This window comes from Sus scrofa, chromosome 1 (assembly GCF_000003025.6).
Source record: "Sus scrofa isolate TJ Tabasco breed Duroc chromosome 1, Sscrofa11.1, whole genome shotgun sequence".
Taxonomy (NCBI): Eukaryota; Metazoa; Chordata; class Mammalia; order Artiodactyla; family Suidae; genus Sus; species Sus scrofa.
In genome coordinates this window covers 147,738,432-147,764,901 of record NC_010443.5, presented here as the reverse complement: position 1 = coordinate 147,764,901, position 26,470 = coordinate 147,738,432, and the positions used below count along the sequence as shown (strand labels likewise).

At 42.3% G+C, this 26,470-nt stretch overlaps 1 protein-coding gene across 6 annotated transcripts in view; it reads left to right on the top strand.

Moving 5' to 3' along the window:
* The window catches only part of ZNF236 (zinc finger protein 236), a 91,618-nt gene that overhangs the window by 17,261 nt on the left and 47,887 nt on the right, over positions 1-26,470 (top strand). For all 6 annotated transcript variants that reach the window (XR_002345824.1, XR_002345821.1, XM_021099035.1 and 3 more), the window contains exons 4-11: positions 7,551-7,729; positions 8,269-8,393; positions 8,683-8,855; positions 10,120-10,263; positions 13,521-13,718; positions 14,402-14,630; positions 21,509-21,781; positions 23,769-23,972. Coding sequence is in view for 4 of the 6 variants with exons in the window: in XM_021099035.1 (XP_020954694.1) it covers positions 7,551-7,729; positions 8,269-8,393; positions 8,683-8,855; positions 10,120-10,263; positions 13,521-13,718; positions 14,402-14,630; positions 21,509-21,781; positions 23,769-23,972 (1,525 nt within the window). In the remaining 2 variants the exon portion in view is untranslated. The remainder of the gene's footprint in view (positions 1-7,550; positions 7,730-8,268; positions 8,394-8,682; positions 8,856-10,119; positions 10,264-13,520; positions 13,719-14,401; positions 14,631-21,508; positions 21,782-23,768; positions 23,973-26,470) is intronic.

The window sequence follows — 26,470 nt, the reverse complement described above, 5'->3', positions numbered from 1 at the left end:
TTTTGGGGGGAAAGTTATGTTACTAAACATTAACAGAGTAACGTAAAAGAACCAATAATCACACCAGTTGTCGAGAATGCATGTGCAGTCGACCCTTGAACAGCTCGGGTTTGCCCTGTGTGGGTCCACTTGTCCATGGAGTTTTTCAGGTGGTGTGTCCTGCAGCTCTGCCTGGTTCGCAGGAAGCTGCGTCAGAGGAAACAGAACTGTCGTCGTGGGGGGACACCTATGTGGGGGTTGGTGCCCCGACCCTTGTGTTGGTCAAGGGTCAGCTGTGTAATCTTGCAGAGTTTTTTTTTTTTTTTTTTGGCTATACATGCTTTCCATAATAGTTTATATATTTAGGAGTAGTTTTTTATTGTAAATGTAGCTATGTACTATTTTGTGACCTATTCTTTCCCTTTGGTATATTGTAAATACACCTCTTCCTCTTTCACTTACTGAGCCATGAGTGCTTTTCTCATGTCACTATTGTGAATTACCTTATTAAAGTATTCAGCATCTGAATGTAGCATCGTGATATTTAATCATTTCCTTTATTATTTAACATTTAAGTTGTTTATATATTTTCAGTATTATAAGTAATATCTTTGTATGTCTCTAATTGAGTAGGATAGGTTCCTACAGTTGGGTTTACTGAATTAACCAGACCTTTTCGAGTTCTTTATAGAATGTGGCATTATGTTTTAGAAAGCGTGATGCTTTATACCTTCTGCCGATTTCTTTATACTGTAGGCCTGCCTCTCTCATTCAGCTATAGTGCTGTCCAGAAATGGCCATTGTTTTCTTTTGAAAAAGCAGAAAGTATTTAATATGGTATATGAAACATTTCAAAATAAGTCCTATACGCATGTCCTAAGAATCAAGCAGCAGGGAGGGGATTAGTGAGAAGAGTGTCGCCGGCGCCCACCCTGGCTCCCCGTTCTCCTCCCAGAAGATGCCATAGCAGTTTCCCTGTTCCCTTCCAGGGCCCTTAATGCTTCCCACTAATATAGCCCGAATTAGTCTGCTTTTTTCTTCAGTTGACTGTACCTTCAGTGTTGTTAATCACAGCCACCAGGTGTTAGGTTGTGTGTGTCACATACACCTGTGTCATAAGCAACAGGCTTCTGTATAGGCTCTTCCCGCCATTTGTGTGAATAAACAGCTTCAGTGAGTAATACATGTATTATATATATATTTGTCTTTTTAGAACTTCACTCGTGGCATATGGAGGTTCCCAGGCTAGGGGTCAAATCAGAGCTGAAGCTGCCGGCCTACACCACAGCTCACGGCAACGCCGGATCCTTAACCCTCTGAGCAAGGCGGGGGATTGAACCCCTGTCCTCATGGATGTCCTCTTTAACCACTGAGCCACGATGGGAACTCTGTGCAGTGGGTAATCTTTTCATGGAGAGTTCTTGTGATTTGCTTAGAAGTACTACCCAACTGTAAACTTACCATTTTTAAAAACCCCACTGTCTTCTGGTGCAGATCTGCACAGTGCAGGGCACACTCAAATTATAGAAACAGTGAGTTCACACTGATTCCATCAGCTCCGGTCCCTTCTCACAGGGTGCTTCCCCCCCCCCCGCCCCATAGTTCATATTTGCGTGTTCCATGTCCCTTCCTCCACGAGAGGCCATGGCTCCCGGCAGTGGCTCACGTCCCTTCCCTCATTTGCTCAGTCCTGTGTTATGCCTGAAGTGGTTTCCCAGTGCTTGGTTCACACCACTACAAGGAACCCTTCTGAGGTACATTTAAGATTTGCAGTCAGTTCAGGCTTTCGATTCTCATGCTTTCTGTGTTGGGCCCACCCCTTTCTGTTCTTAGATATGTGGCCCTTGGTTTACTCCTCTCACTTAGGGCTGGGCTAGTGTGACCACCAAGACAGCCCAGTGCAGAGTTGGGGTTGAGGGCTGAGACTTCAGTTCTGGAATAGTGGGATGATAAGTCAGAATGGCACAAATGGGCCTTCAGAAGACGGACGCCTCTGTATCCCACCCGTTCCTGGACCCCAGTCTTGCTTCTCAGTTTGTCTTTATTGTGTTTTCTCTTTGTAATGATAGCAAATGTTCGTATGTTTATTTTACTCTTCTGATTTATTATTAATGTGGACTTTAGACTTTTGCCTGATGATGATGAAAAATTAGTTGGGGAGTCCCTGTTATGGCTCAGCAGGTAAAGAACCCCACATAGTGTCCATAAGAATGCAAGTTCGATCCCTGGATCCCTTCAGTGGGTTAAGGATCCGGCATTGCCACAAGCTGTGTTGTAGTCCCAGATGTGGCTCGGATCCCACGTTGCTGTGGCTGTGGCATAGACCAACAGCTCCAGGTTCGATTCAACCCCTAGCCTGGGAACTTCCATATGCTGCAGATGCAGCCCTAAAAAGAAAGAAAAATTAAGTTGTTATTTTAATTGCATTAAATTTTTAGATTAAGGGGAGCATTAAATCTTTAACATATTGAATCTGTTGTCAGAATATTCAGTAATGTTCATATGGATGTAACGCATTTAAATTTGTTCTTAACTGGTAGCATTTTTTATTAACATCATTTGGGGGTCTTTCAGATATGGATTATTGGTATTTGTCTATAGGAAAACAGTGTGCCTTTTTTTTTTTTTTTTTTTTTTTTTTTTTTCCTTTTTCAGCTGCACCTGCGGCATATGGAATTTCCTAGACCAGGGATCTAACCTGAGCTGCAGCTGCAGCTGCAGCAACGTCAGCTCCTTAACCCACTGTGCTGGGTGGGGGATTGAACCCTTGTCACCAGAGACAATGCTGGATCCTTAACCCATTGCACCACAGTGGGAATTCCTAGCTTATTTTTGTATGTTAGTTTTGTAGCCTATTATTCTAGCAGATTCTCTTTGGGTTTTCAGATGTACAGCTTCATCTACAAATAGTCATTAGGTAATGAGATTTTTTGTTTTGTTTTCACGCAACACACGGGGGGTTTAAATAAACCAGATCTCACCCCTTGAATTTTCAAACAGTTTTTAAAAAGTTGCAGACATCGTGTTACTACTTCACCTTTAAATACTTCAGTCATATCCCCTAAAAACAAAGACATTTTCCTCGTTATCACAAAATGGTGACCACACTCCAGAGTTAACATTGCTCTAAGTATCCGTCTTTAGAACCCTGGTTAACAGGTCCGGAGTGACCTGGGGAGGATGGTGCAGAGCTGAGTCGAGAACAGGAACTACCCCTCCCCTGACCCCGAAGGCAGGTAAGGACGGGCTCAACGCCGTTCCTTTGCGCTGGGGCAGATCCCTTCCTCCATTCATGGCTTCCGTGGTCTCTGTGTCTCCATGAGTTTTTCACTGAGAGTCCTTTTCGTGGAGTAGTTAAATCTAAGCAGTCTAATGAGTATTTATCATTTGAAAAACCCCCACGTGTACATTGGGTGTGCATGGCTTTTTGCGCTGGTTTTCCCTCATTCCCTCACCAAAGCCCAGCTTCACAGGGTTCTAATATTATTTAAACTGGACTGTATTGACCAGTCGTCTGTGGTGCAGACAGTTGCTGAGGGTCCCGTTTCCCTGAGAGTCTCAGCTGTCGCTAGGCCCCCAGGAGTCTGTCATAGTCACTGCTGCCTCCCCGCAGGCTGGGATCAGGGCTGCAAGCTTCGAATTTCTCTGTGAGATGGAGACACTGCTTTGTCTTCCCAGAAGAGTGAGGTGTTTGGAGATAGGTGTGAGAAACAGAAGCAGAGCCTGACCAGGGACAGAGACATGGACTGCATTCCGCCTAATACTGAGCTCATTGCTGCGAGCTCATCTGTTTGTGGCTTCCTGACATTGGTGCCCATCAGCCTGTTGGGAGTCAGATGGTTGTTTGCCTCCAGGGTAGGATTTATGGAGCACGTGATGGAGCAGCAGAGGAGTCAGTGTTGGCAGGAGGTAGAAATGATGAAACGTGTGGACCAGGCTGGATAAGTAAAGAGAAGCCGGGGTTTGTGTGTGGGGCCTCTGGAGTCCTGGGGGGTGTGTGTCACGGGAATGGAGGTCCCAGAATGGTGGGGTCACAGGAGGGGCGGTGCTGGCATCCTGGTTGAGCCTGCCCTCAGGTGAGGGTCAAGGCAGGTGTGACACTGGGCAGAAGCACTGCACAGCCTCTAGTCCCAGGCCACCAGGACAGCAAGGCTTACTGTGCTCCCTCCTAGCGTTTTCTTAGTTACACCTGTCAACATTTTCTCTAACTCCCATAACTGAAAAGAGAAGTAACAGTAATTTATCATTTCCAGATGTGCTTAGGTCTTCATACATTGTTTTCAAAATCTTCCTTCATTGTATTTTCTCTTCTGCACACTTTGTCCAAATTCTTTTCTGGGTTGTTCCCCAAAGCGGAGCTCAGAGTTTTTTTCACCAGTGGTGAATGTCTCCACTTTATTTCACTTCTGTCAGTTTTTAATTGTTGTTGTGCAGTGTGGCAGCTGTGATGGGAGCTCGTGCAGCCTGGTCTCACTGGAACCCTTGTATCCTTGACTAAACTCCAGCTGCCTTTGCCTTTCACTGTTATCGTGGTGAGAATGCAAACTGTTTCTGACTCCCTACTTTTTTTCTCTTGAAAGGCCTTTGGGAAATGTGTATTTTCTGAAACAAGTTGACTTTGCATTTCTGTTACTACTAACTTGTCTTCTATTCCCTTTCTTTGAATATAGCAGATTCCCCCTTCGATCATTACATACCCATAGGTGAAGAAAAGGGTGCGGTAGTCAGAAGAGAGGCTTTTGCATAACTGGGGCTTGGAGCTGGGATAGAAGCTATGAATGCTCTGTCTTCTCGCTTGTGCTGTGGGGAGAGGGGTTCAGGAATCTGGGAAGTGACCTCGCCTCAGTAACCACATGCTGCATAAGAGGTCAGGGCTAGGGATTTCATGTGAGCAGAACAATAACAAAGGGCTTTGCTGTGCTTATTTCAGATGTGAAAACATGTTGGCAATATGTAAAAAACAGGGTACTCTCTTTAAAAAATCGTTGTATTCAGGTACAGGTTCAGAGCTCCCCTCTCACCCAAAGTCTGGTGTTTGTTCTGTGGTACAGAGCTGGTGGGGCAGCTGCGGAGTCCATGACCCCCACTTGCTCTGCCCTCTTTGACTGATCCTTGTTCTCATGGTTACAGTGAAAGGTGGGGAGGGACTTCTGCTATTTATTTTATTTTTTATTTTTATTTTTATTTTTTGACTTCTGCTTTTTAAAGGCGTGACCCCAAAGTCAGGATCACTCCTGCTGCTGCCCCACTGAGTGTTGTTGGTCATCATACAGTGTGATTAGTGGTTAGGCAAGTTGGGAGCAGAGTGTTTAGCTGGATAGTGATGTGCTCAGTTAAGCATGTCTTCTATTATCATATAAGAGAAGAAGAATGGATATTGGAGCACAATTATCAGTCTTTTCCATGTAGTTAAATCTTACATTTTAGCTATTTTGTAGGTAGATAAAAATGCTGTAAGCAAAACTGGTTCCCTCAGCCAGAACTGGGAAAAGGGTGGTCTCACATGGAACATGTTTTTGACAATGCCAACCCCATTCCAGCCAAATTCCAACAGAACTCAGCGAGGCTGAGTGGAGAAAGGTCACCCACCCTGTCCCATCCTTGTCCCTTGGAAGCAGATGGCATTCTGTCCTGACCACCAGGGGTTATGGAGGGAGCTTGTTTTGCATCCCTCTCCTGGCACGAGGTGGCCCCCGGAGCCCCCCAGTGGTGTTAGGGGAGCCAGGCTGGAAGCTGACCTTCCGTTTCTGCTGTGCTCCTAACTCAGCCTGGAGATGTGGGATGGACTGGTCTGCATGTGCTTTCCAGCCCCTGGTGTCAGCGGGGCCCTGTGAGGGGCCCTCCACTCCACACTTGTCCAGTGCTGCATCCAAATGGGAAGACTGCCTACTAAAATGAGCTGAGTGGACTATGATGGGGACCGGCTCTTGAGTGCTTGGAGGGTGGCGTCCTGTGGGGTGGGCTCTAGGTGTATCTCTGCAAAGTCCTGTAGCAAAAGAAGACAGCTCCTGAGAAACCGTGGGGCAGAAAGCACAGCGCTTGGGCATCAGGCTCAGGGCTCTGAGGGGAGGGATGGGGGTGGCCGAGAAAAGTCATAGGTGGCCCTGGGGCAGGGGAGGTGGGAAGGGCAAGTGCAAGTAGAGGAGTAGCCTAAAGGCGGTTAGTGTTTATTGTGTTAATGCTCTGACTTTAATAATCCAGCCAGGTGAGTGCTGATGGGAATGCTGTACATCTCCCTGGGTGATCTGCTAGTGCTTAGCAGTCACTGAAACCACCCTGGAGCTAGGGGTTTGGGGGAGGCACTGGTCACTGTGGGGAGCCCATGGGGCAAGTCTGTCAGTGTCAGCTGTCTGTCTGCTGTCTTGCACCCACCAAGCCTTGCTGGGGGTTGCCGGTACTGGCATTTTCTGTGTGTTTACGAGACTGTGCAGTGCAGGATGGGAAGAAAGAGCCACTTTGTTGTTTGGAAATACCAGTCTATGCTCATTGACAGGTTACACTCATTCTTTAACATGTTTGGACAATTCCATTTTGAGGATTATTTAAGTAAATAATTGTATTTTGCAACTTCAAATGAGTAAACTAATTGAACCTTGTGCCGAGCCCATGAGTCATTAGTGAGTCCTTCCTCTGTTCAACGCACTATTCCTCTGTTCAATGCACTATTCAACATCTTACACTCATCATTCTACTTACCTTTATAACAACCCTATGAGCGTGAGTGTTGCCCTCATCACGGCTTCACAGCTTCGAGTGGTCAGCACCCCAGATGCACACAGCCAGCACTTGGCAGCCTTGATGTGAACCAAGACCCAACTCAGGAACACCTGCACAGTGTTACCCTAATTGAAATATGAGGGATTTAAAGTTTATGGTGGCTGTGTCTTCAAAAGTTAAAACAGAAGAAATACATTTTATTTTAATATATTTTATTTATGAAAATATATCCAAAGTATCATAATCCAAATATGAAAAGTTATTGAGCTGTTTTACATTCTTTCTTTTTTCAGTAAGTCTTTGAAATCCTGTGTGTGTGTTTTATATTTATTCCACAGCTCTGTTCAGGCTACACCTGTTTCAGGTGCCCAGAATGCCATGTCTGCATAGAGTCCCAGGCTTTTCTGTAATCGACTGCCTAGAACCCAAATTGAAAGAATGACAGGTGTTTCCATTTCAAAGTTTGCCAGCTGTCATTTTGTTTTAAGGTAGTCTGTTAAACTATAATCTTAATTTCCCTCACCCTTTTGTGGTGGTTGAAGTCATTCTGTTTCTCTTTAGAGTTGTCACAGCAAATGGACAAAATGCTCTTTACCCAAGATCCAGTTTGAAACAATTCACTTTGCTCAAAGATTGTATTGTTCTCTCATCCTTTCCCTATGTTTTTCTCGACAAAGAAATGATTTCTCTATATTCATATTTGGACGTAATGATATATTTCTTAAGCGGTGAAGATAGTGTTTTTTCCCCAAGGAAAGTGTCATTTGTGCCTCAGTCACGTACGTGCGAGTTCTTTTAAGAACGGAGGTGGTTCTGAAGTGTTTGCAGTGCTCACGGGCGGCCTCCTCTTGCAGAACCTCATCTGCTCTGAGTGTGGGGATGAGTTCACCCTGCAGAGCCAGCTGGCCATACACATGGAGGAGCACCGCCAGGAGCTGGCTGGGAACCGGACCCACACCTGCAAGGCCTGCAGGAAGGAGTTCGAGACACCAGCACAGCTGAAGGAGCACATGAAGACTCATTGTAGAGCCAGGTGGGGGCCTTTTCTTGGGCTGGAAAGTTCTGCTGTGTTGGAAGGTCGGTATATAGGGCCACAGCTCATTAGAGTCTTGGTGCTTGGAGGAGGGGTGGCTGCTGGGAGGTAGGGCTTGGGGGTCATCAGCATCCAGTATGGCACCTGGGGGAGGTGGCACATGCCCCTGTCCGTGTGGAAGTGGGAGCCACACTGTGTATTTGATATGTGTATTTGATCATCACAGGCAGAGCTTTGTCTAGAGTAGCCCTTCTGACCCTCCTTCCCCCGAAAGGGCTAGTGCCTGTAAGTGTGTACGTGTGAGTGGGTGTGTATATATATGAGTGTGTATGTGTGAATGAGTGTATATGTATAGGGATGTGTGTGAGTGTGAGAGTGTGTATATATGTGAGTGTCTATGTTTATGTGTGTGTGAGTGTGAGTGACTGATTCTCATTAACCTGTGTTCTGATGACCATCTAGCTTCCCACGGGGTTTTAACTCGAAGTGGTGGCACAGGGGTGCTGACTTACGGGGTGCTCTCCTCCTGCCTGCGCTAGGGTGTCCAGTACCCGGTCCTACAATCGGAACATCGACAGGAGTGGGTTCACGTACTCCTGCCCGCACTGTGGGAAGACATTTCAAAAGCCAAGTCAGTTAACGAGGCATGTGCGGATACACACAGGTAGGCGACACCTTGCTTCTGGGTGACTTGCTGGGGCCAAGGGGAGAATGTGTGCCCCAGGCGGCAGCCAGACCAGGGCTTAACTGTGGCTCCCTGAACGTGGCCTGTGGTCCTGGTGTGAGTTCTTGGTTCTGAGTGGCCGGGGGCTGTGTTTGAGTCGCAGGGAGATGTCTGCCTGGAGGGCTGCACTTGGGGTCCTGAGACTGGGTAACTTAAGTATTTCTCTTGTAATCCATCAGATGCTCACAGAACATGGAGCAGCATTTTGATCATTTTTCTCCCTCTCCAGGTGAAAGGCCATTTAAATGTAGTGAATGTGGCAAAGCTTTTAACCAGAAGGGGGCATTGCAGACACACATGATTAAGCACACAGGTGAAAAGCCCCACGCCTGTGCCTTTTGTCCCGCCGCCTTTTCTCAGAAAGGGAACCTGCAGTCACACGTTCAGAGAGTCCACTCGGAGGTAAGCGTCACGCTTGGGGCTCACAGGTGCGCAGTCACAGGTGGCACGGCTGGCTCTTGAGTTAATGAGGGAACTGGGGAAGATGCAGAGGTTCCCTGGCCAGGGATCGAACCTGCACCACAGCAGTGACAACGCTGGATCCTTAACCACTAGGTCACCCGGGAATGCTGGAAATTCTACTTTTTAATGTAGATGAAGAGCTTGTGTAGAGAGCAGACCCTGTTCAGAAACACCACCACCAACAGCAATACCAATGAGTTACTTTTAAAAACTAAGTTTTATTATCTAAGACCCAGAGGCACTAGGGAGAGCATATACATCTTAGTGAGGTTACCTTTAGATCTGAGAAGAATAATTAGGGCTTATCGGTTACTCTTGTGGAGCCGCCTCTGCAAAGAAGGTTGCTGAGGAATGTAGTGTATTGTGTAGCATCCAGGAAAATCTGAGGGGTCCTGTAACAGCCCTGGGATGTGCTTACTGATGCTCCCGGGTTTAGGAAACTTTCAGGGGGGCTGGGGACTCGCTGTCTCCCAGTCTGGAGACACCCTGGGACTTGTGGCGGGACTGACTCAAATGTTGCAGAAACAACCTCTGAAGGTTAGATTGTAAATATTGTCTAATCCTGTGATGAGTCTCAAGCTGTAAATTGTAAATTCAGTTCTTAACCAGGGCACTAGGTAGAACAGAGGTCTTCCCCAGGTTCAGAGGGTGATCACTTGTCCAGCCAGCAACTAGCGCTAGGCTTGAGCAGTGGGTTCAGGATGGTATAGACGTTTTCTGTGTGCCTGGCCGGCCCGATTTGTGGTCCCCTATCATTTAAAAGGTAGTCACCGACCTGGAACATTGGTGATGAAAAAAGTATACATTGTGTGGCCATCCTTCCTAATTTGTATATTTAAGGCTTAATCAGAGAAATATTTATATCTGTCTAGCCTTCACTGCTGAACATTGTGCTAAACCTTTTGAGAAATTGAGAACACATGTCAGATGTTTTTCCTAGATCGCAATAACTGAAGACTGATTTTCACTCCTGAACCAGTTCTAATGTATAGAAAGACTGAAATTTCATCTAATCTCATATTGGCAATATTGATTAAAGAATTGGGTCATTGATTCTAGAGCTGTCCACCTTAAAAGAAAAAAATATGATAAAGGGCTAGATTATTTGTCATTTTTAATTGAATGGTCAATTATAATTTGCTATAATTTAAATATTTTAATCTAATGATTTGTAAAAAGTCATTTTTCCTTTTTGCTCTTTAAGGTCAAGAATGGCCCTACCTATAATTGTACGGAATGCAGTTGTGTATTTAAAAGTTTAGGTAGCTTAAACACTCACATCAGCAAGATGCACATGGGTGGGCCGCAGAATTCCACAGGCGCTGCAGAGACTGCTCACGTTTTAACGGTAAGTTTAGTGAGCTGGTTGATAGAAGGATGTTCTTTTACCAAAATATGTCATCTTAATTATGACCTTAAAAATTGAATATTACTTAGAATATTATTTAGGACTACACAGGTGCTTTGACCATTTCATATATGGAGATAGAATGCTACTTTCTGTTTATTTGTTTACTTAGTAAAAAAAATCAAATTTTTAAAACTTTAGAATAGTATTACGTGATTCTGATTTATGGGCTATAATCTGAACCAGTTAAAAATAAGACAAAATGTGATCATTAACTTATGAAATTGTGGTTCCTGCAGTCAGTGTCATTGGTGATTATTGAATACTTATCCTTATAGTTTAAGAATCACTTCTCTTTTTAAAGTTATATTTTTCCATGTCTAATGTGGCAGTGATGATTTTTCCTGAGACCTTGGACTTTTGGGAAAGAAAATTGTATGACTCAGAACACATCACTTTTGTTCATTCTCTCCCTTCCTTCCTTCCTTCCTTTCTCTCTCTCTCTCTTTTTTTCTCTCTCTCTCTCTTTCTTTCTTTCTTATGGCTGTACCATGGCATATGGAAGTTCCTGGTAGGAGTCAAATTGAAGCTGCAGCTGCCAGCCTACACCATGGCCACAGCAACACCAGATCTGAGCCATATCTGTGATCTACGCAGTAGCTTGCAGCAGTGCTAGCTCCTTAACTCACTGAGAGTGAGGCCAGAGATCGAACTTGAATCCTCAGGGACACTATGTTGGGTTCTTAACTAGCTGAGCCACAGCGAGAAATCCTTACTCTTTTTCTGTAGGCTTCTGTAGCTCAGCCTTGATCAGTTGATGGTAAGAAACATCTAAGTGTAGCCTGTGGTACCTAGCCAACAGCAGTAGGCTTTGGACACACACATCTTGGCAGTGTTGATGTAGCTCATGAATGTGGTTGGTTGGTAGTTTATGTTAAGTTAGCAGCTGCCTCCAACCCAAATAGAAAACAGGCCTAGTTTGTATTTAGTTCCCAAGCATGAGGTACCCATTTAGTGTTTGCTTTCTCTTTTCTTTTCTCATAGTATTTACAGCTTGGGATCATTCCTCAGCTTACTCTTGATCAGGGAGAATGTTACAAAGAAGTTCTAAAACTGGAGAATAGTTAGAGTCTAATTTTAAGTCTTAAATTCTACTTTGGACTGAATGTTTTTTAAAATAAAACTTTTCGGTATATCAATTAAGGAGATATTAGAGTTTCACCATTTCCTTTTGCATTGTGCAGATCACATAGGTAGACGTAGTGAGTTACCTGTGGTGATAATCCGAATCATTTAAAAATGTATATTCTCAATAAAAACCTGATAGTGTCTTAAAGGGGTTTGGAAACCTGGCATCTCTCACACCTTCTACCCCCTTCTGTGTAAGCATCCTGTGTCAGGTGCATCTACCTCACCTTTTACCACCATCTGCGTGTGTAAGCATCCATTGTCAGGTCACACACAGTGCTCCTCAGGCCTGTATAGGATTCAGTGTTCTGCCTTCTGAACAATGTCTCTGATTTTGCATCTCCCGTTTTTCTAACTTGAACTTTTTGCTTTACTTTTGAGGGTTTTTCCAACTTTATCTTAATGACTCATTCATTGGATTTTTTTTTTTTTTGAGCTAGTGAGGTTTTTAATTTCTGAAATTTCTCCTTGACTGTTTCTTTTTCAGAATATTCTATTTTAGTTTGATGTACTTTCCTTTGCAATCTAACTAGCATTTTCCTTTTAAAGTTCTCTTCTGCTTACTGAATTTTCTGTCTTGGGTGGTCTCCCTGTGCCTCCCCATCTCAGATAACTGGCGATCCTCTGTCACCTGTATTTAAGAACGAGACAGCAGGAAGGCTACCTCTGATCTTCTTACACATGGACAGAGGGCCAGGCTCCCAGGTTACTTGTGTATGATCGGCCAGGGAACCTGCTCTTAAATGGGGCCCCTGGTGGAGGAATGTAAAAGATTTTTCGTTTAGTCTAAGGAACTAAGGGCCACAAAAGGTGCCCTGCTTCTCCGTGTGTAGTTTTTTCATTTTCATCTTTGGAGGCCATTCCCCCATTTTTTTGCCTGAAGGTAAGTGCCTAGCTGCCATCTGTTCTATGGAGGAAGAATGGACTCATGGTCAGTCCTAAGGATTTTTTTCCTACGTCTTTTTTCCCCCTTTAAGTAATAGACTTTATTTTTAGAGCAGTTTTAGGTTTATAGTCAGTGAGCAGAAAGTACAGAGAACACCCATAGACTCCCCTCCATCAGTGCCCGTGGTTACCCCATTACTAACACCTTGCGTGGGTGCTATGTGCTTATTACAACTGCTGTCTTGTTATTAAGTAAAGCCCACACTCTGTAGGTTTTGACAGGTGTGCAGTGTCACTTGGAACATGTCCCTGCCCCACTGTCGTCTGCATACATGTTTCAGGTTCCTGGGTTTCTGAAGAATCAGATAGACTCTCTCCTCAGACCGTCTTGGTTGCAGCTTTTCAGAGCATTTATTCTTCCAATGCCTCTGATTTTCAGGAACTTTTTGAATTTTTTAGACCTCAGTAATTTCTCTTTTCTTTCCTTTCTTTCTTTCTTTGTTTCTTTGTTTCTTTCTTTCTTTGTTTCTTTCTCTCTTTCTTTCTTTCTCTCTTTCTTTCTCTCTCTCTCTTTCTCTCTTTCTTCCTTCCCTCCTTCCTTTTTGCTTTTTAGGGCCGCACCTGTGGCATATGGAAGTTTCCAGGCTAGGAATCGAATCAGAGCTACAGCTGGTGACCTACACCACAGCTCACAGCAACGCCAGGTCCTTAACCCACCGAGTGAGGCCAGGGATCGAACCTGCATCCTCATGGATACTAGCCAGATTCGTTTCTGCTGTGCCACGACGGGAACTCCCAGTGATGTCTTTCTTATTTTCTATATTTTGTAACTTTTTGTTCCTTCCTTTTAATGGGCTAACAGGGAGGTGAGGTCTGTGTGTTCAGTGCCCCCCCCACCCCCCCGTCTTGAAGTGAAAGTCTCCTCTCCCCATAAAAGGCCTAAGAAGAATTGTAGTAGAGAAACTCATTGAATATGTTTTTTAAGAGCAGTTTTGTATCTAACTTAAAACTCAGTGAGGCATTTTAATTAAAATTAAAATTTATGTTTGAGATATTATTAGATTTTTGTGCTCATAAGGAAGATACGGAGAAAGGAGGTTTTCTTTCCTTTTTTTTTTTTTTTTTTTTTTAATGTACACATCAGTATCCTTGCTTATATATTGAGTGAGATGTTGCTGTTTCAGGCCACACTATTTCAGACCTTACCTGCTCAGCAGACGGAGGCCCAGCTGACATCCGCCAGTCGGCAGAGCTCACAGGCCGCAGCCGATGTCATCCAGCAGCTCCTGGGGCTCTCGGACCCGGGAACGGTGGAGCCCAGCCCGCCCCAAGCTGGCCAGCAGCTGGGCATCACTGTGGGCATCAACCAGGACATCTTGCAGGTGAGACCCGCTGCCCACTCTTGTCTGTGTTTGTCCACTGGGTGTCATTGTGGAGGAATAAATATTCAGGGCTTGTCAGAGTAAAGGGATCCTGATTGAAAAAAATCATATTGAGACAAAATCTGCTTATTTGATTGCTTATGGACAGTGGAGAATTTGAATGTAGAAACTATAGAAAGTTTAAAACCCTAATTTTTTTCTGTAAGTGAATTTTCTTGGAAAGAATAGGCTTTTCAGAGCTTGTATTTCTCCCCTGTTTCATTCTTTCCCAAGGTCCTGGTGTGGCTCTTGAGAGGCAGTGGCACCTCCCTCGTGGGTGTGCAGCATCTCTGCTCCTGAGGGACCAGAGGGGGAGGGCTCTCTCCCGACTCCCCTCCCCAAGTCCAGCTTTCTCCTCACCATCTTCATTCCCAGACAGATAGCCTTCCTTCTCCTCTCCCTCTAGTCAACTAATTCCCTTTCATTGAGAAATGTAAATGCTTGCCACATCAAAGTCTGGTGGCTGTGAGATGTCAGATACAGATGTAGAAGGGCTGTTTCAGCATCAAAATGCTTATAAATGACCACTTGGACTGTTGTGCTCCTGGCGGGGTAGGTCAGGCTTTATTGCGTCTTTGTAATTGATTGTGGCCGGCAGGTTCGGGCCGCGAATCTCCTAACCTCCTAGTTTTGTTCTGTCTCAGCAAGCCTTAGAAAACAGTGGGCTGTCTTCAATTCCAGCTGCAGCGCCTCCGAGCGACCCCAGCCACGCCAAGGCCCCCGTGGTGCAGGGGCAGAATCCGGACACACCCAGCGTCTCCAGTGAGCCGACCGAACCTGTGGATGCCGAGCCAGAAAAAGAGCAGGAGAGCCCAGAGAGGTTGGATAAAAAAGAAAAAAAGATTATAAAGAAGAAATCCCCGTTTCTACCTGGTAACTTTAATATACTTGTAGGTTTAGACATTTTGGTTGGTCCGTTGCTGCTTTTTAAGAGGCTTGATTTGTTTGTGGAAGGTTCTGATAGTATCTACTTAAAGCATTTGTTTGTCGTCCATTGTGTTAAAACTCACTTCTTCCCTGGGTGCCCATGTCCCTGATTAGGGGCCCTTCTGGCCACCCCACCTGGCTTTGTGCATTCTCTCCCGCTACTGTCCAGCCCCTCTTATCCACTCCTTTCTGCCAGTCTCGGCCCCTTCATCCCCCAGCACTGCCATCTGATGTCCCTAAAGACACTCCCCATCACTCCCAGCTTTATCTCTTGCCCCTGAGCACCCAAGACCTGCCCGACGTGCAGGCTTACATTCAGGCAGAGTTGGCTTCCTGCCGTTTCCTGAACACCTTATGTTTCCACAGGCTTTTCTGCATCACGAATGTCTTCTTCCTCACCCTCCTCTCCTGTTGACTGCCCAAACTCTGGAGGTTGGCTACGGCCAGCTCCTGCAGCCTCCTTGTAGAATCGCTCTGAAAGGGATCTTCCTCCCCTCAGCGCCACAGATTAGAATTTTTGTGACTCCTATAGTCGTTTGTGTTAATTGTTGCGGCTGGAATACTCCCCCTTCATTGCTGAGTACCCTGCTCAGTAGACTCTTGCACCAGGCGGGCATTACTAAATCTTCCTTGAATTAAATAGCTTCCTGCTTTTTAAGCAGAAGTGTTCCTATAAAAATATTTTTGTAGTGAATATAACTATCCTGCCCTCCCAGGTGTTTTGGGAACAAGTGCTTTCTTGCTGGAAAGTGGGGAATAACTGTCATCTTGGTTAAAGCTTCTTTCTGAGAGGGTGTTTTCTCATGGTGAACATGGGGTTGTGAAATCCTTATTTCTTAACCCACAAAACATTGTGGCCCTACTCTCCTTTTCTTCTGATCTGGCCCCCGCCCCCCCAACTCTCCAAGTGAAAAACGGAGCAGTGGAATCTAAGTAGTTTATCATCTGGGTTTTCCTGGGATCCTGAGAGGCAAGAAGGAATGGAAGGGCCATTTCCACATATTTTTATTAGCCATGTGACAGCCATATAGGTCACAGGCTAGCTGTGCATCCTTGAGTATCTCCTTTATGTGCACTGGATAAACTGAAGGAAACCCATTGTCCACGTGAAACCTTAGGGACCAGTCACTGCTGGCTGTGGTCATCATGCTGAAACTGCAGGTGCTCTGACGTGGCTGCAGGCAGCACATGCTTTTCTAGAGCAAAGGCCAGGCCTGGCTTCTAAAGATGCTTCTTAAACTGAGGAAGGGAACCTCATCCCAGGTCATCCCGTATCTCTGGGTATCAGCTGTCTCTTTTGCGCTGAGCGTTAGATGGAGACTTTAGAATGGACTTGCAGTTATTAATCTTATTGTACTTATTTTAATGTGCAGAGTTGTAGAATTTGTAAAGATTATGTAAATTGATTTTTGAAATATTTGAATAAATGAAATACTTAGAGTACTGAGCAAGTTTATGTAGTCCTAGTAAGTTTTAGATTAAATGTGATCCTTACTACAAGTTGGAGCCAACTTTTTGTTTTTTGATCATCTCTCCTATATATATATATATTTTTTTTTTCATCTCTCTGATATTGTGGTGAGAAAATTTCTGGAGACATGTTTCTATATAAAGATATTCCTTTTGATTAATACTTTATAGGGACCAGTATACCTTTAAGGTAATGACTGTTTCTGAAAATACCCCTCCAAAGATAGTTGAATACCATTTGATACCCTAAGAAGACCATGAGCAAACTGTTCTTGTCCCATAAATCTCAACATTTCCTTAACAGTTTATAATTAACCTTAATTATCTTTCTAAATTGAACATACTCTACCATCTAAAGCCATCACTATTTGATTTATTCAGCTTTATTAGGGTGACTATTTTTAGTAGAATTTGCTTTATTTAAGAGGTATTTTATGTATGAATTAAAAATTTAACAAATGCTTTTATGTTTTATCATAAAACCTGTGACATAATAAATCATTGTGAAGTTTTAATAAAGCTTTTTTTTTTCTTGGTTTTCTTTTTTAGGGCCACATCCCTGGCACATGGAAGTTCCCAGGCTAGGGGTTGAATTGGAGTGGCAGCTACTGGCCTACACCATAGCCACAGCAACACAGGATTGGAGCTGCACCTGTGACCTATGGCAGTGCCAGATCCTTAACCCACTGAGTGAGGCCAGGGATAAAACCCACATTCTCATGGACACTAGTTGGGTTCTTAACCCACTGAGCCTGATTGGAACTCCAAGTTTTAAAGAAGTTTGAAATGTATTATTGTAGGAAAATGTTGGCTATCTAGAAATCACAGGGAAAGTTGTTTTAGAAAACCGGTGACTTATTCCTTTAAGTATGACAATGGTATAACTGTTTTGTGTGGTAATCAATCTGAAGGCCAGGTGCTCTGGAACGAGGCCTTCTTATTACCTTGGGCTTGTACAAGCTGTAGATGGTGACATACTTTCACCACTTGAAGTACATGGGCTCTAAGAGGCTGTGGGTTTTGGATTCATCTGGTTTTCAAAAACATATTTTTTATCCCTTGCCTGCTGTTTTCAATTCTGAGTAGTAACCCTTCCTTCACTTTCTTATTTTGCTGCTTGTAGTCTGCTAAGTGTTTGGAGCTCTGATAAAGGACTTTTGTATATTGATCGTGCATCCAGCAACCAATTAACCTCTGTTGCTAATTGTAGCAATTTATGTGTAGATTATTTTGGGCTTTCCATGTAGAGAATCACTGTGTGTGAAGAATGACAGCTTTTTCCTTTCTGTTATATTGGCCTGGGCTTAATACAGGGTTGTGTAGAAATGTTGGTAGTGGTCTGCTTCCATCTCATTTTTTTTGTTGTTGTTTAAATTTTTATTTTTTGTCCACATCTGCCTCGTGCAGATGTTCCCAGGCCGGGGATCGAAGCTGTGCCACAGCCATGGCCTGAACTACAGCAGTGACAATGCCAGATCCTTAACCTGCTGAGCTACCAGGAAGATCCCATCTCATTTTCAAGAGCATGGTTTCACTATTTAATTATAGTTACTATAGGTTTTCTCATATAAAGCTCTCTTCAGCATCTGAGCTTGAAGTCCAAGATGCGAGTGTCTCTCTCGTTAGTTGTGGAACAGTAGTTACCTCTGGGTTGTGTCACCACACCTTGTTCCCTGCAAGGGCAGGAGCCTGCTTGGGACGGTGCTTGGCACATAGCCGGTGATCTCCTGGAAGGAAGGCCAGATCTTTCTGAGAAAATTGTACTCAGGCTCTAGAATTACACGGACCCTCAGTATGTGCTGTTTTCATTAACTGGAATCTGACCATGGACAAGTCAGTTGACTAAAATGTCAGCCCTCTCATCTGAAAAGAGAGCAATGATAGGATAAATGGGAAAGAACTGAATAGTGCCTGACACATCATAAGTACCTAATGAATGCATGTGTTTTTAAGTTACTTTTAAAGTAGGTGAAACTTCCTCATGCTGCATGATTCCAAAGACACAAGATGGAATACAGTGAAAAGTGGGAGGTCCCCTGCTCACCCTTGTCCTCATGTACTCCTCCCTCAAGCAGCTGCCATCATGGCCTTCTGTGTCTTTAAACAAGCATAAGCGTATTATTGTATATGATACATTCTTGTTTTTTAGCAGGATGTGTAGCATGTTGTATGTATTTTGCAGTTTACTTTTTTTTCCCCCACCTGATTTTATTTCACAAGATGCCTGAATAGTATGTCCTTTTATGGGTGAGTAATATTTATATACAAATACCAATAGGGCTTTTTTAGAACTGGTTTTGGAAGTTTAGCAAATGTTTCTAAAGTGCATATGAAAAAATACTTTTTAACCTATCAGATGAGTAAAAGGGATCCCAGACACCTTATTGAATAAGTCATACTTTCCCCGCTGAAATGCAATGCCACTTTAATCATATATTATACTCTCAGACCTTTATGGTCTTTTCTGGACTTTATTTCAATAATTTATTTTTTTTATCCATGTGTTGTGGTACCAAATGGTTTTAGCTTTATCATGTGCTTTTATAACTAGGATGCTTAATCCTCTTACATTATACTTTGTTTTTTCTTTTTTTAAAGTTTTATTGAAGTATAGTTGATTTACAAGGTTGTGATAATTTCTGCTGTACAACAAAGTGATTCAGTTATACATATGCATGCATCCATTCTCTTTCAGATTTTTTTTCCCACATAGATTATCACAGAATATTGGGTAGAGTTCTCCGTGCTGTACAGTAGGTTCCCATTGAAGTGCATCTTTTGTACTTTTTTCACAGATTTATTTTTTCATATGTACTTTAGAAACATCTGCTAAACTTCCAAAACGAGTCGTAAAAAAGTCCTATTGGTGTATTCATATGTAAGTGATTTAACCAGAGAAATGACATCTTGATAACTTTAGGTCTTTATATGAAAGAATAGGGTTATTTTGGGGTTACATGAAATCATGTATGTGAACTTGTGAAAATTGTAAAGCAGTATAGAATTTAAAGAGTCTTTCATTCAATGAAAAAGTAAACTAGGGTGAAAAAAATAGGGTGTACATTTGATTTCTAGAGATCATTTTTTTTAATCTCCATATTTTAGTAATATTTTAAAAATTTCTTCTGGATTTTGTTTGTAGATATGAAGGATGTTGATTTTCATGTATTAAAACATGGGCCTCTTTCTGAGTTTTTGTTCTTTAGGTATACAGTCATACCACTTGTAAACAGTGATTACCTTTTCCTTTATAGTTTATACTGTGTATTTCTTTATCTTATCTAATTACATTTGCTAGTATTTCTTGAACATGATGAATTAATGGCAGTGTGATAGTGGACTTTTTCCTGACTTTAACGGATTGCTTTTAGTATTTTCCTATTAGGTCAAACATTGTGTTGATGTTTTATTCACCTCCTCCTGTTTTTAGGCAGTTTTTTAAAACTCAAAACTACATGTCGAGTTTTAGTGAAAGCTTTTTCATCTTGAAGATGATTATATGTGTTTTTTTCTTTTTTAATTTATTAATATATTTGAAGGGGAAAGCTATTGCCCAGCACCAGGAAAGGTTGCCACATGGGAATGCAGAACTGAGTTTTCCAGATCTTTCACTTTATCAAAGGGTCAGAAATCTGCCTGGGCCAAGCAAAATAAATATATGCAGGCCAGATTTAGAGACCTTCAGGGCTTCCAGTTTATATCTCTGTTCTAGTTCATTCCTAGAAATAATTAGAACCTGGTGACAGTTTTGTCATCTTAGGTAATTAAAGTTGTATTTTCATTTTTGTTTGGAAAAAAATCTGATTTAGGGAGGTGGTTTCCTAATTTTAGCTAATAGGTATTACAGTTCTTTCCCATCTTTTTGTACCTTGCTTTCTTGATTTGTCATGATGAGACCTTTAGGTAATTATTGTACTTTTTAAAATTAATTTTTAATCTTTTTTTTTTTTTTTTGTCTTTTGTCTTTTTAGGGCCACACCCATAGCATATGGAGGTTCCCAGGCTAGGGGTCTAATCAGAGCTATAGCTGCCGGCCTATGCCACAGCCACGCCAGATCCTTAACCCACTGAGCGAGGCCATGGATCGAACCTGCAACCTCATGGTTCCTAGTCAGATTTGTTTCTGCTGAGCCATGACAGGAATTCCAACTTTTATCTATTTTTAAGCAGTCTTAAGTTTCAGATTTCCTTAATATAATCAATATTACCATAAAATAAATACATTTCTCTCACTTTTAAAACTGTTTTCCTCGTTTCCTACTCTTTTCTCCTCATGGGTTGTGTATGTTCCTCACTTTGTTCTTGTTTTTAAAAAAATATTCTTTTTCTTTCTTTTTTTTTTTTTTTTTAACCTAACTCCTTCCTTATGGTACTAGTCTTGCAAAGGACATTATATTTAGGGAAATACAATTTCTCTCCTTACAGATTCACTTGCACATAGGGAACATGTCTTGCATTTATTGATAATAAAGATAAGGAAATAAGAGCTTTTCTTTTTTACCTTTTAACTATGTTTGTACAAAGTGAAATAAAGATTTACAATTTTCTGATGAATTTCATTCATAGGGCCAAAATCTTTTTGATTTCAAGTGAATTCTTTATTGTAGGTATCTATTTAATTTTTGGTGTATAAATCTAACTGAAATTTTAAAAGGTGATTCTGCCAAATTAGAAATTTGCCAATTTAGAAATTATTTAACATGTTATATTTCCACAAATTCTACTTGTGATGTTTCTTCTGATAGGAATAGTTTTAAACCTGGTTCAAGGCTGAATAATACTATTTAGAGTTACAGAAGAATATTTCATATTTGATCATGAACTTGTTCATGTCATTTATACTGTTTCTTTGTTTTAACTATGTATCAATTCCTTTTTTACAACATAAGAACTTATCATTTCCAAATTATTTTTATTTGCCTTATTTTTTATGAGCGAGAACAAATAGGCTCTGACAATACTTACTACAACTTCATTCCCTCTCTTCATGTTCTTCGAGTTGATTTTGGAGTCATCTAATCGCATGTTCTTTAATTTGCATTTACAGCAGAGTGAGCCTGTGCTACGTCTTGATTTATGTCATAACCTGTCCAGTTAGTGCTCTCATCTCCTAGGCTATGATTTGTGTTCTCATGAGACTGTTAGCATTTTCTGCAAGATTCATTCCTAGTCCTACATAACTTCTATTATTGTGGAAATTTCACCTTTTTCCATAATTGATCATGTATCTCCTGCTGTGGCCTTCATAGGTACGGTGTGCTAAGTCCAACCCTGAAGGACATTAAAGTGCCTTGATGTTTGGCACAGTACAGGTCCTAGGCCAAGCTGGACTGTTGTGCTTCCTTCTCGTGCAGGGTCGATCCGCGAGGAGAATGGCGTCCGCTGGCACGTGTGCCCCTACTGCACTAAGGAGTTCCGGAAGCCCAGCGACCTGGTGCGCCACATCCGCATCCACACCCACGAGAAGCCCTTCAAGTGCCCTCAGTGCTTCCGGGCCTTTGCGGTGAAGAGCACCCTGACCGCCCACATCAAGACGCACACGGGGATCAAGGCCTTCAAGTGCCAGTACTGCATGAAGAGCTTCTCAACGTCGGGGAGCCTCAAGGTGCACATCCGCCTGCACACAGGTGCGCGGGGCTGCCCACCTCACTCCTCCGACTGCCTGGGGTCCACAGCCCAGCGCCTTGCGTGGCCGGCTCCCCGCTGAGCGCTCCTTGCCCTTTATTTTAGCAAGTGTGATGATGGCCTTGTACGGGCAGGGCCACGGGAGGCGCTGCTGAGCAGAGTCCACGTGAGAGAGAGCCCGTGGTCTGATGAGGAGGCATTAAACTGTACCCCTCAGGAGTGGCCGGAAAAGCGCAGAGGGTGGAGAGAGAGGCCTCTGTGGGCGGCCAGATGCAGATGTAGACCAGGCGGCCCTGCTGGAGGAGGAGGAGGCAGTCACCGCCACGTGGCATTCCTCGAGATTTGCCTGGTGCGCTTTAGGCTGGGGCCATCAGTGCTGAGGCCTTAGGACGTGAGGGGAACCATTATACCTACTCTGCCTTTGAGGTACTTTCTAATCAGTACTAAGGCCCCAAAACTTTCATATTCGGGCTCCAATTTTATTTATAAAAGCTTTACTAAGATATAATTCACAGACCATAAAATGTACTCTTTAAGAAGAAAAAATACCATCTGATGTCACTTATATGGAATCTAAACTATGATACAAATGAACCTGTCTACGGAACAGACTTGCAGACAAGCAGAACAGATTTGTAGCAGCCAAGGGGGAGGGGGTGGGGAAGGGTGGAACTGGGAGGTTGGGGTTGGCAGATGTGAGCTATTACACCGGAGGGGTTAAACAGTAAGGTCCTACTGGGTAGCACAGGAACTATGTTCAGTGTCCTCTGATAAACCATAGTGGAAAAGACTATAAAAAAGAATATATATATATTCAGTTTGCTGTACAGCAGAAACTAACACAACGTTAATTTAAAAATTCACTCTTTTAGAGCATACAATTCAGAATTGTGCAACCCATGCACTATCTGACGTTGAGACATTTTTCCAAGTGAAAATGGAAAGGACACCTTGTACCCATCCATTCACAGTAACGACTGCCCCCCAGCCAGTCCCTTGGGTCTCCTGGGCTGAGCTGACCATGTCGATGAATATTTGAAAAAGCTGATATAAGCCCATTTTGATATGTCTTTCTTTGGAATCTGCATTTCCTTTTTTTTTTTTTTTGGTCTTTTTGCCTTTTCTAGGGCCGCTCTCACAGCATATGGATGTTCCCAGGCTATGGGTCTAATCGGAGCTGTAGCTGCCAGCCTACACCAGAGCCACAGCAACACGGGATCAGAGCCGTGTCTGCAACCTACACCACAGCTCACGGCAACGCCAGATCCTTAACCCACTGAGCAAGGCCAGGGATCGAACTCACAACCTCATGGTTTCTAGTCAGATTCGTTAACCACTGAGCCACAATGGGAACTCCTGGAATCTGCATTTTCATTTGCCAATAAAATTTCCTTTGCCCTCTTTAAATTTTTACTTTTTTAATCTGAAGGAAATTTCCTTCAGTAAAGGGAAGTTGTAGTAGAGGATTGTTAAGAGGAGGTTAATACTGTCTGTAGCAGCAGCAGCAGCAGCAGCGTTGTTATTATTTACAATCCATGACAACCACCATTTACTGCCAGTTTACTAAATGCTGGGAACCACTAGGTGCTGTTTAAACACATGTCTGGAATCCCAGTAACAAACCTGGGGACCATGTACTCTTTTAGTTACAGATGGTAGCTGATCTGAGACAGGGTAGTCTTACACATGTGAGTGTCTTGAGGACTGCTAGTTAGTTGAACATCCATTTTACCCTTGTGGGCTTTCTCCTAAAAATCGTAAATGCTCTTTTTTTACTTAAAATGTTCTTTTCACATGCCTTAACATCTGTAATCTGCACTATATGCAAATAAGAGAAAATCACTCTGTAATAGCCATGAAATTATATATATAGTGTGAAATGACAAACTGAATATTCAAATCAATATTAAAATACCAAAATTTTACATTGTCATTGACTGAGGTGTGTTTCCTTGAAATAATTCTACAGTGTACTTTTCTCTTTATTAGGAGTCAGACCTTTTGCTTGTCCTCACTGTGACAAGAAGTTTCGAACCTCAGGCCACAGGAAGACCCACATCGCTTCCCACTTTAAACACACGGAGTTAAGGAAGATGCGACACCAGCGTAAACCTGCAAAGGTTCGTGTTGGCAAGGCGAACGTTCCAGTCCCCGATATTCCTTTGCAGGAGCCAATTCTCATAACAGACGTAGGTAAGATTCTCTTCCTTGGGTACCTTGCAAAGGGCATATGACTATGTGGTCCACAAAGTGAAATAGGTGTACATGAGATGTCAGAGTTGTTATCATCATTGTCGTGCTTTATGGGCCAGTATGTTCCACAGTCAAACGAAAGTCCTAGTTCTGTCCCCACTGCTGTGCAGACTATGTTCTTGGTAAAAGGGAAGTGGTTTACGGGTGACGCTGTTTGTGTGAGTCCCCACTGAGGGGGACTTTGGTGCCTCGTGGGCCTCTTGGGGGACAGGTGTTCTGAGATGAGCACACAGAGCACTGGCTCCTTTGCATCCAAGTATCCCTGTGTCCTGTGTGGCAGGTCCTTATCTGGGCTGCTTTAACCTTTGGATTAAAAAGAAAATCTGGGAGTTCTCATTGCGGCTTAGTGGCTTGAGAACCCAACATAGTGTCTGCGAGGATGCAGCTTCCATCCCTGGCTTTACTCAGTGGGTTAAGGATCTGGTGTTGCCACAAGCTGTGGTGTAGGTTGCTCATGTGGCTGGGATCCGGTGTTGCTGTGACTGAGGTGTTGGCCTCAGCCGCAGTTATGATTTGACCTCTGGCCCAGGAACTTCCATAGGCCACAAGTATGGCCAGAAAAAGAAGAGAACAAAGAAAAAGAAAATCTTTGAGCTCAGATTCTAAAAAGTTCTTTTGAGGCTCAGTCTTGTTATAATCAAGGTAAATTATTATTTTGTTAACTAACCGAAAAGAAAACACTGCTTATGAAAAAATGATTTTTGTAGGTCCTAGAACAAAATTAAACTCATTAAATTCCGTTCAAGAATTTACATTTTTTTTACAGTTTATGTTATTTCCTTATTGTCTTAAGCAAGATGATCTAGTCTGTAAACAAAATTAATATCAAACAAAATATAATTTAATGTAAAGAAAGCTTAAATCATATAAAGATATTTTAGATTAATATCTGTTATAGTCCACTAATAAGATGATCAATAGTCATGAGTTTTTAGATATCTGGGAGCATAGCATCAAAATATATAAACCAAAACCAGAAAAAAGGAGAAATACTCAAATTCTGACCATAATTAGAGATCCTTGATCAGATCAATTTAAACACACTGAGACTGAAGAGGATTTGAAGCACACGTATAAAAAGGGTTATTTAATAACTTTGTAAAATCTTTTACTCCAGAGGACACACTCTTTTAAATATTAATGAAGTAGAAGTTGATCACATCCGAGGGTATAGAGAAAGTCCAAATTTTCAAAAATAGATATCATTCAGGACACGATCTTTGATCACAGTTCAATGGAAACACAAATTAATAAAAAATAGCTATCTAAAATTTCATTGTATGGAAAAGAAAGACTCAAGCCTCAATTAGATATACACATGGGGGCATTTTATAAACAGGTTATAATCAGAGAAATTAAGACTTTTAAGAATGTTTCTTATTGAAAAATAAGGATTGGGAGTTGCCGTCGTGGCTCAGCGGAAACGAATCTGACTAGGAACCATGAGGTTTTGGGTTCGATCCCTGCCCTCGCTCAGCGGGTTAAGGATCTGGCGTTGCTGTGAGCTGTGGTGTAGGTCACAGACGCAGCTTGGATCCTGCGTTGCTGTGGCTCTGGCACAGTCCAGCAGCTGTAGCTTCAGTTAGAACCTCCATATGCCACAGGTGCAGCCCTAAAAAGAAAAAAAAAAAAAGGATGGAAATAAAATATGTAATTCACAAAGATATAAACTTGAAAAGGAAGTATCAAGAAGTAATTAATAAGTATAAAAATTTAAGATTAAAGACAAAATTCTAGTGAACATAATTTTGTATATATTTTTTAAAAAATAGATAACTTGACATATCTCTAATAAAGACTGAGAGAACATATATAATATTAGAACAAAATTCTAGTGAACGTAATTTTATATTTTTTTTAAAAATAGGTAACGACATACCTCTAATAAAGACTTAGAAAACATATATAATATTAGGAATATTAGTTTAGTATTAAATAAGCTATAAGCACAGATACAAATGGGATAAAAATTGTTTGAAAGTACCCTACAACTTTTTGCTCATGCATTTGAAATTTTAGATGAAATGAATTTTTCCTAGAATAATGTACTTATCAGAATTGACTCTAGAAGAAATGGAAACCAAAGACAGCAAATACTGGTCTCCAGTGATTTTGCATCTGAGTTCTATCCTAAGCTTCCTAAGAACTGTAATTCTTAAGGTATTTAATTGTTTAGGGTATAGACACAGATGGAAACTCCCCTGATAGGTTAGAATTCTTTGCTGTCCTTATGCAATTTTGGTAGCTCACAAAACAAAACAACAGACTGTCTCACTTAATACGTATTTCTTCTTCAACAGAGTTGCCAGGTTCTCAGTGATTCCTAAAATGCAAAAAAAACCTCCCGAAATCAGGACATATTAAAAATTTATTTAGCGGCCCTAGACTTATCCTTCGTGCTTGAGGGTCACCCTCAAATGACCAGTTTTTTCAGGTTG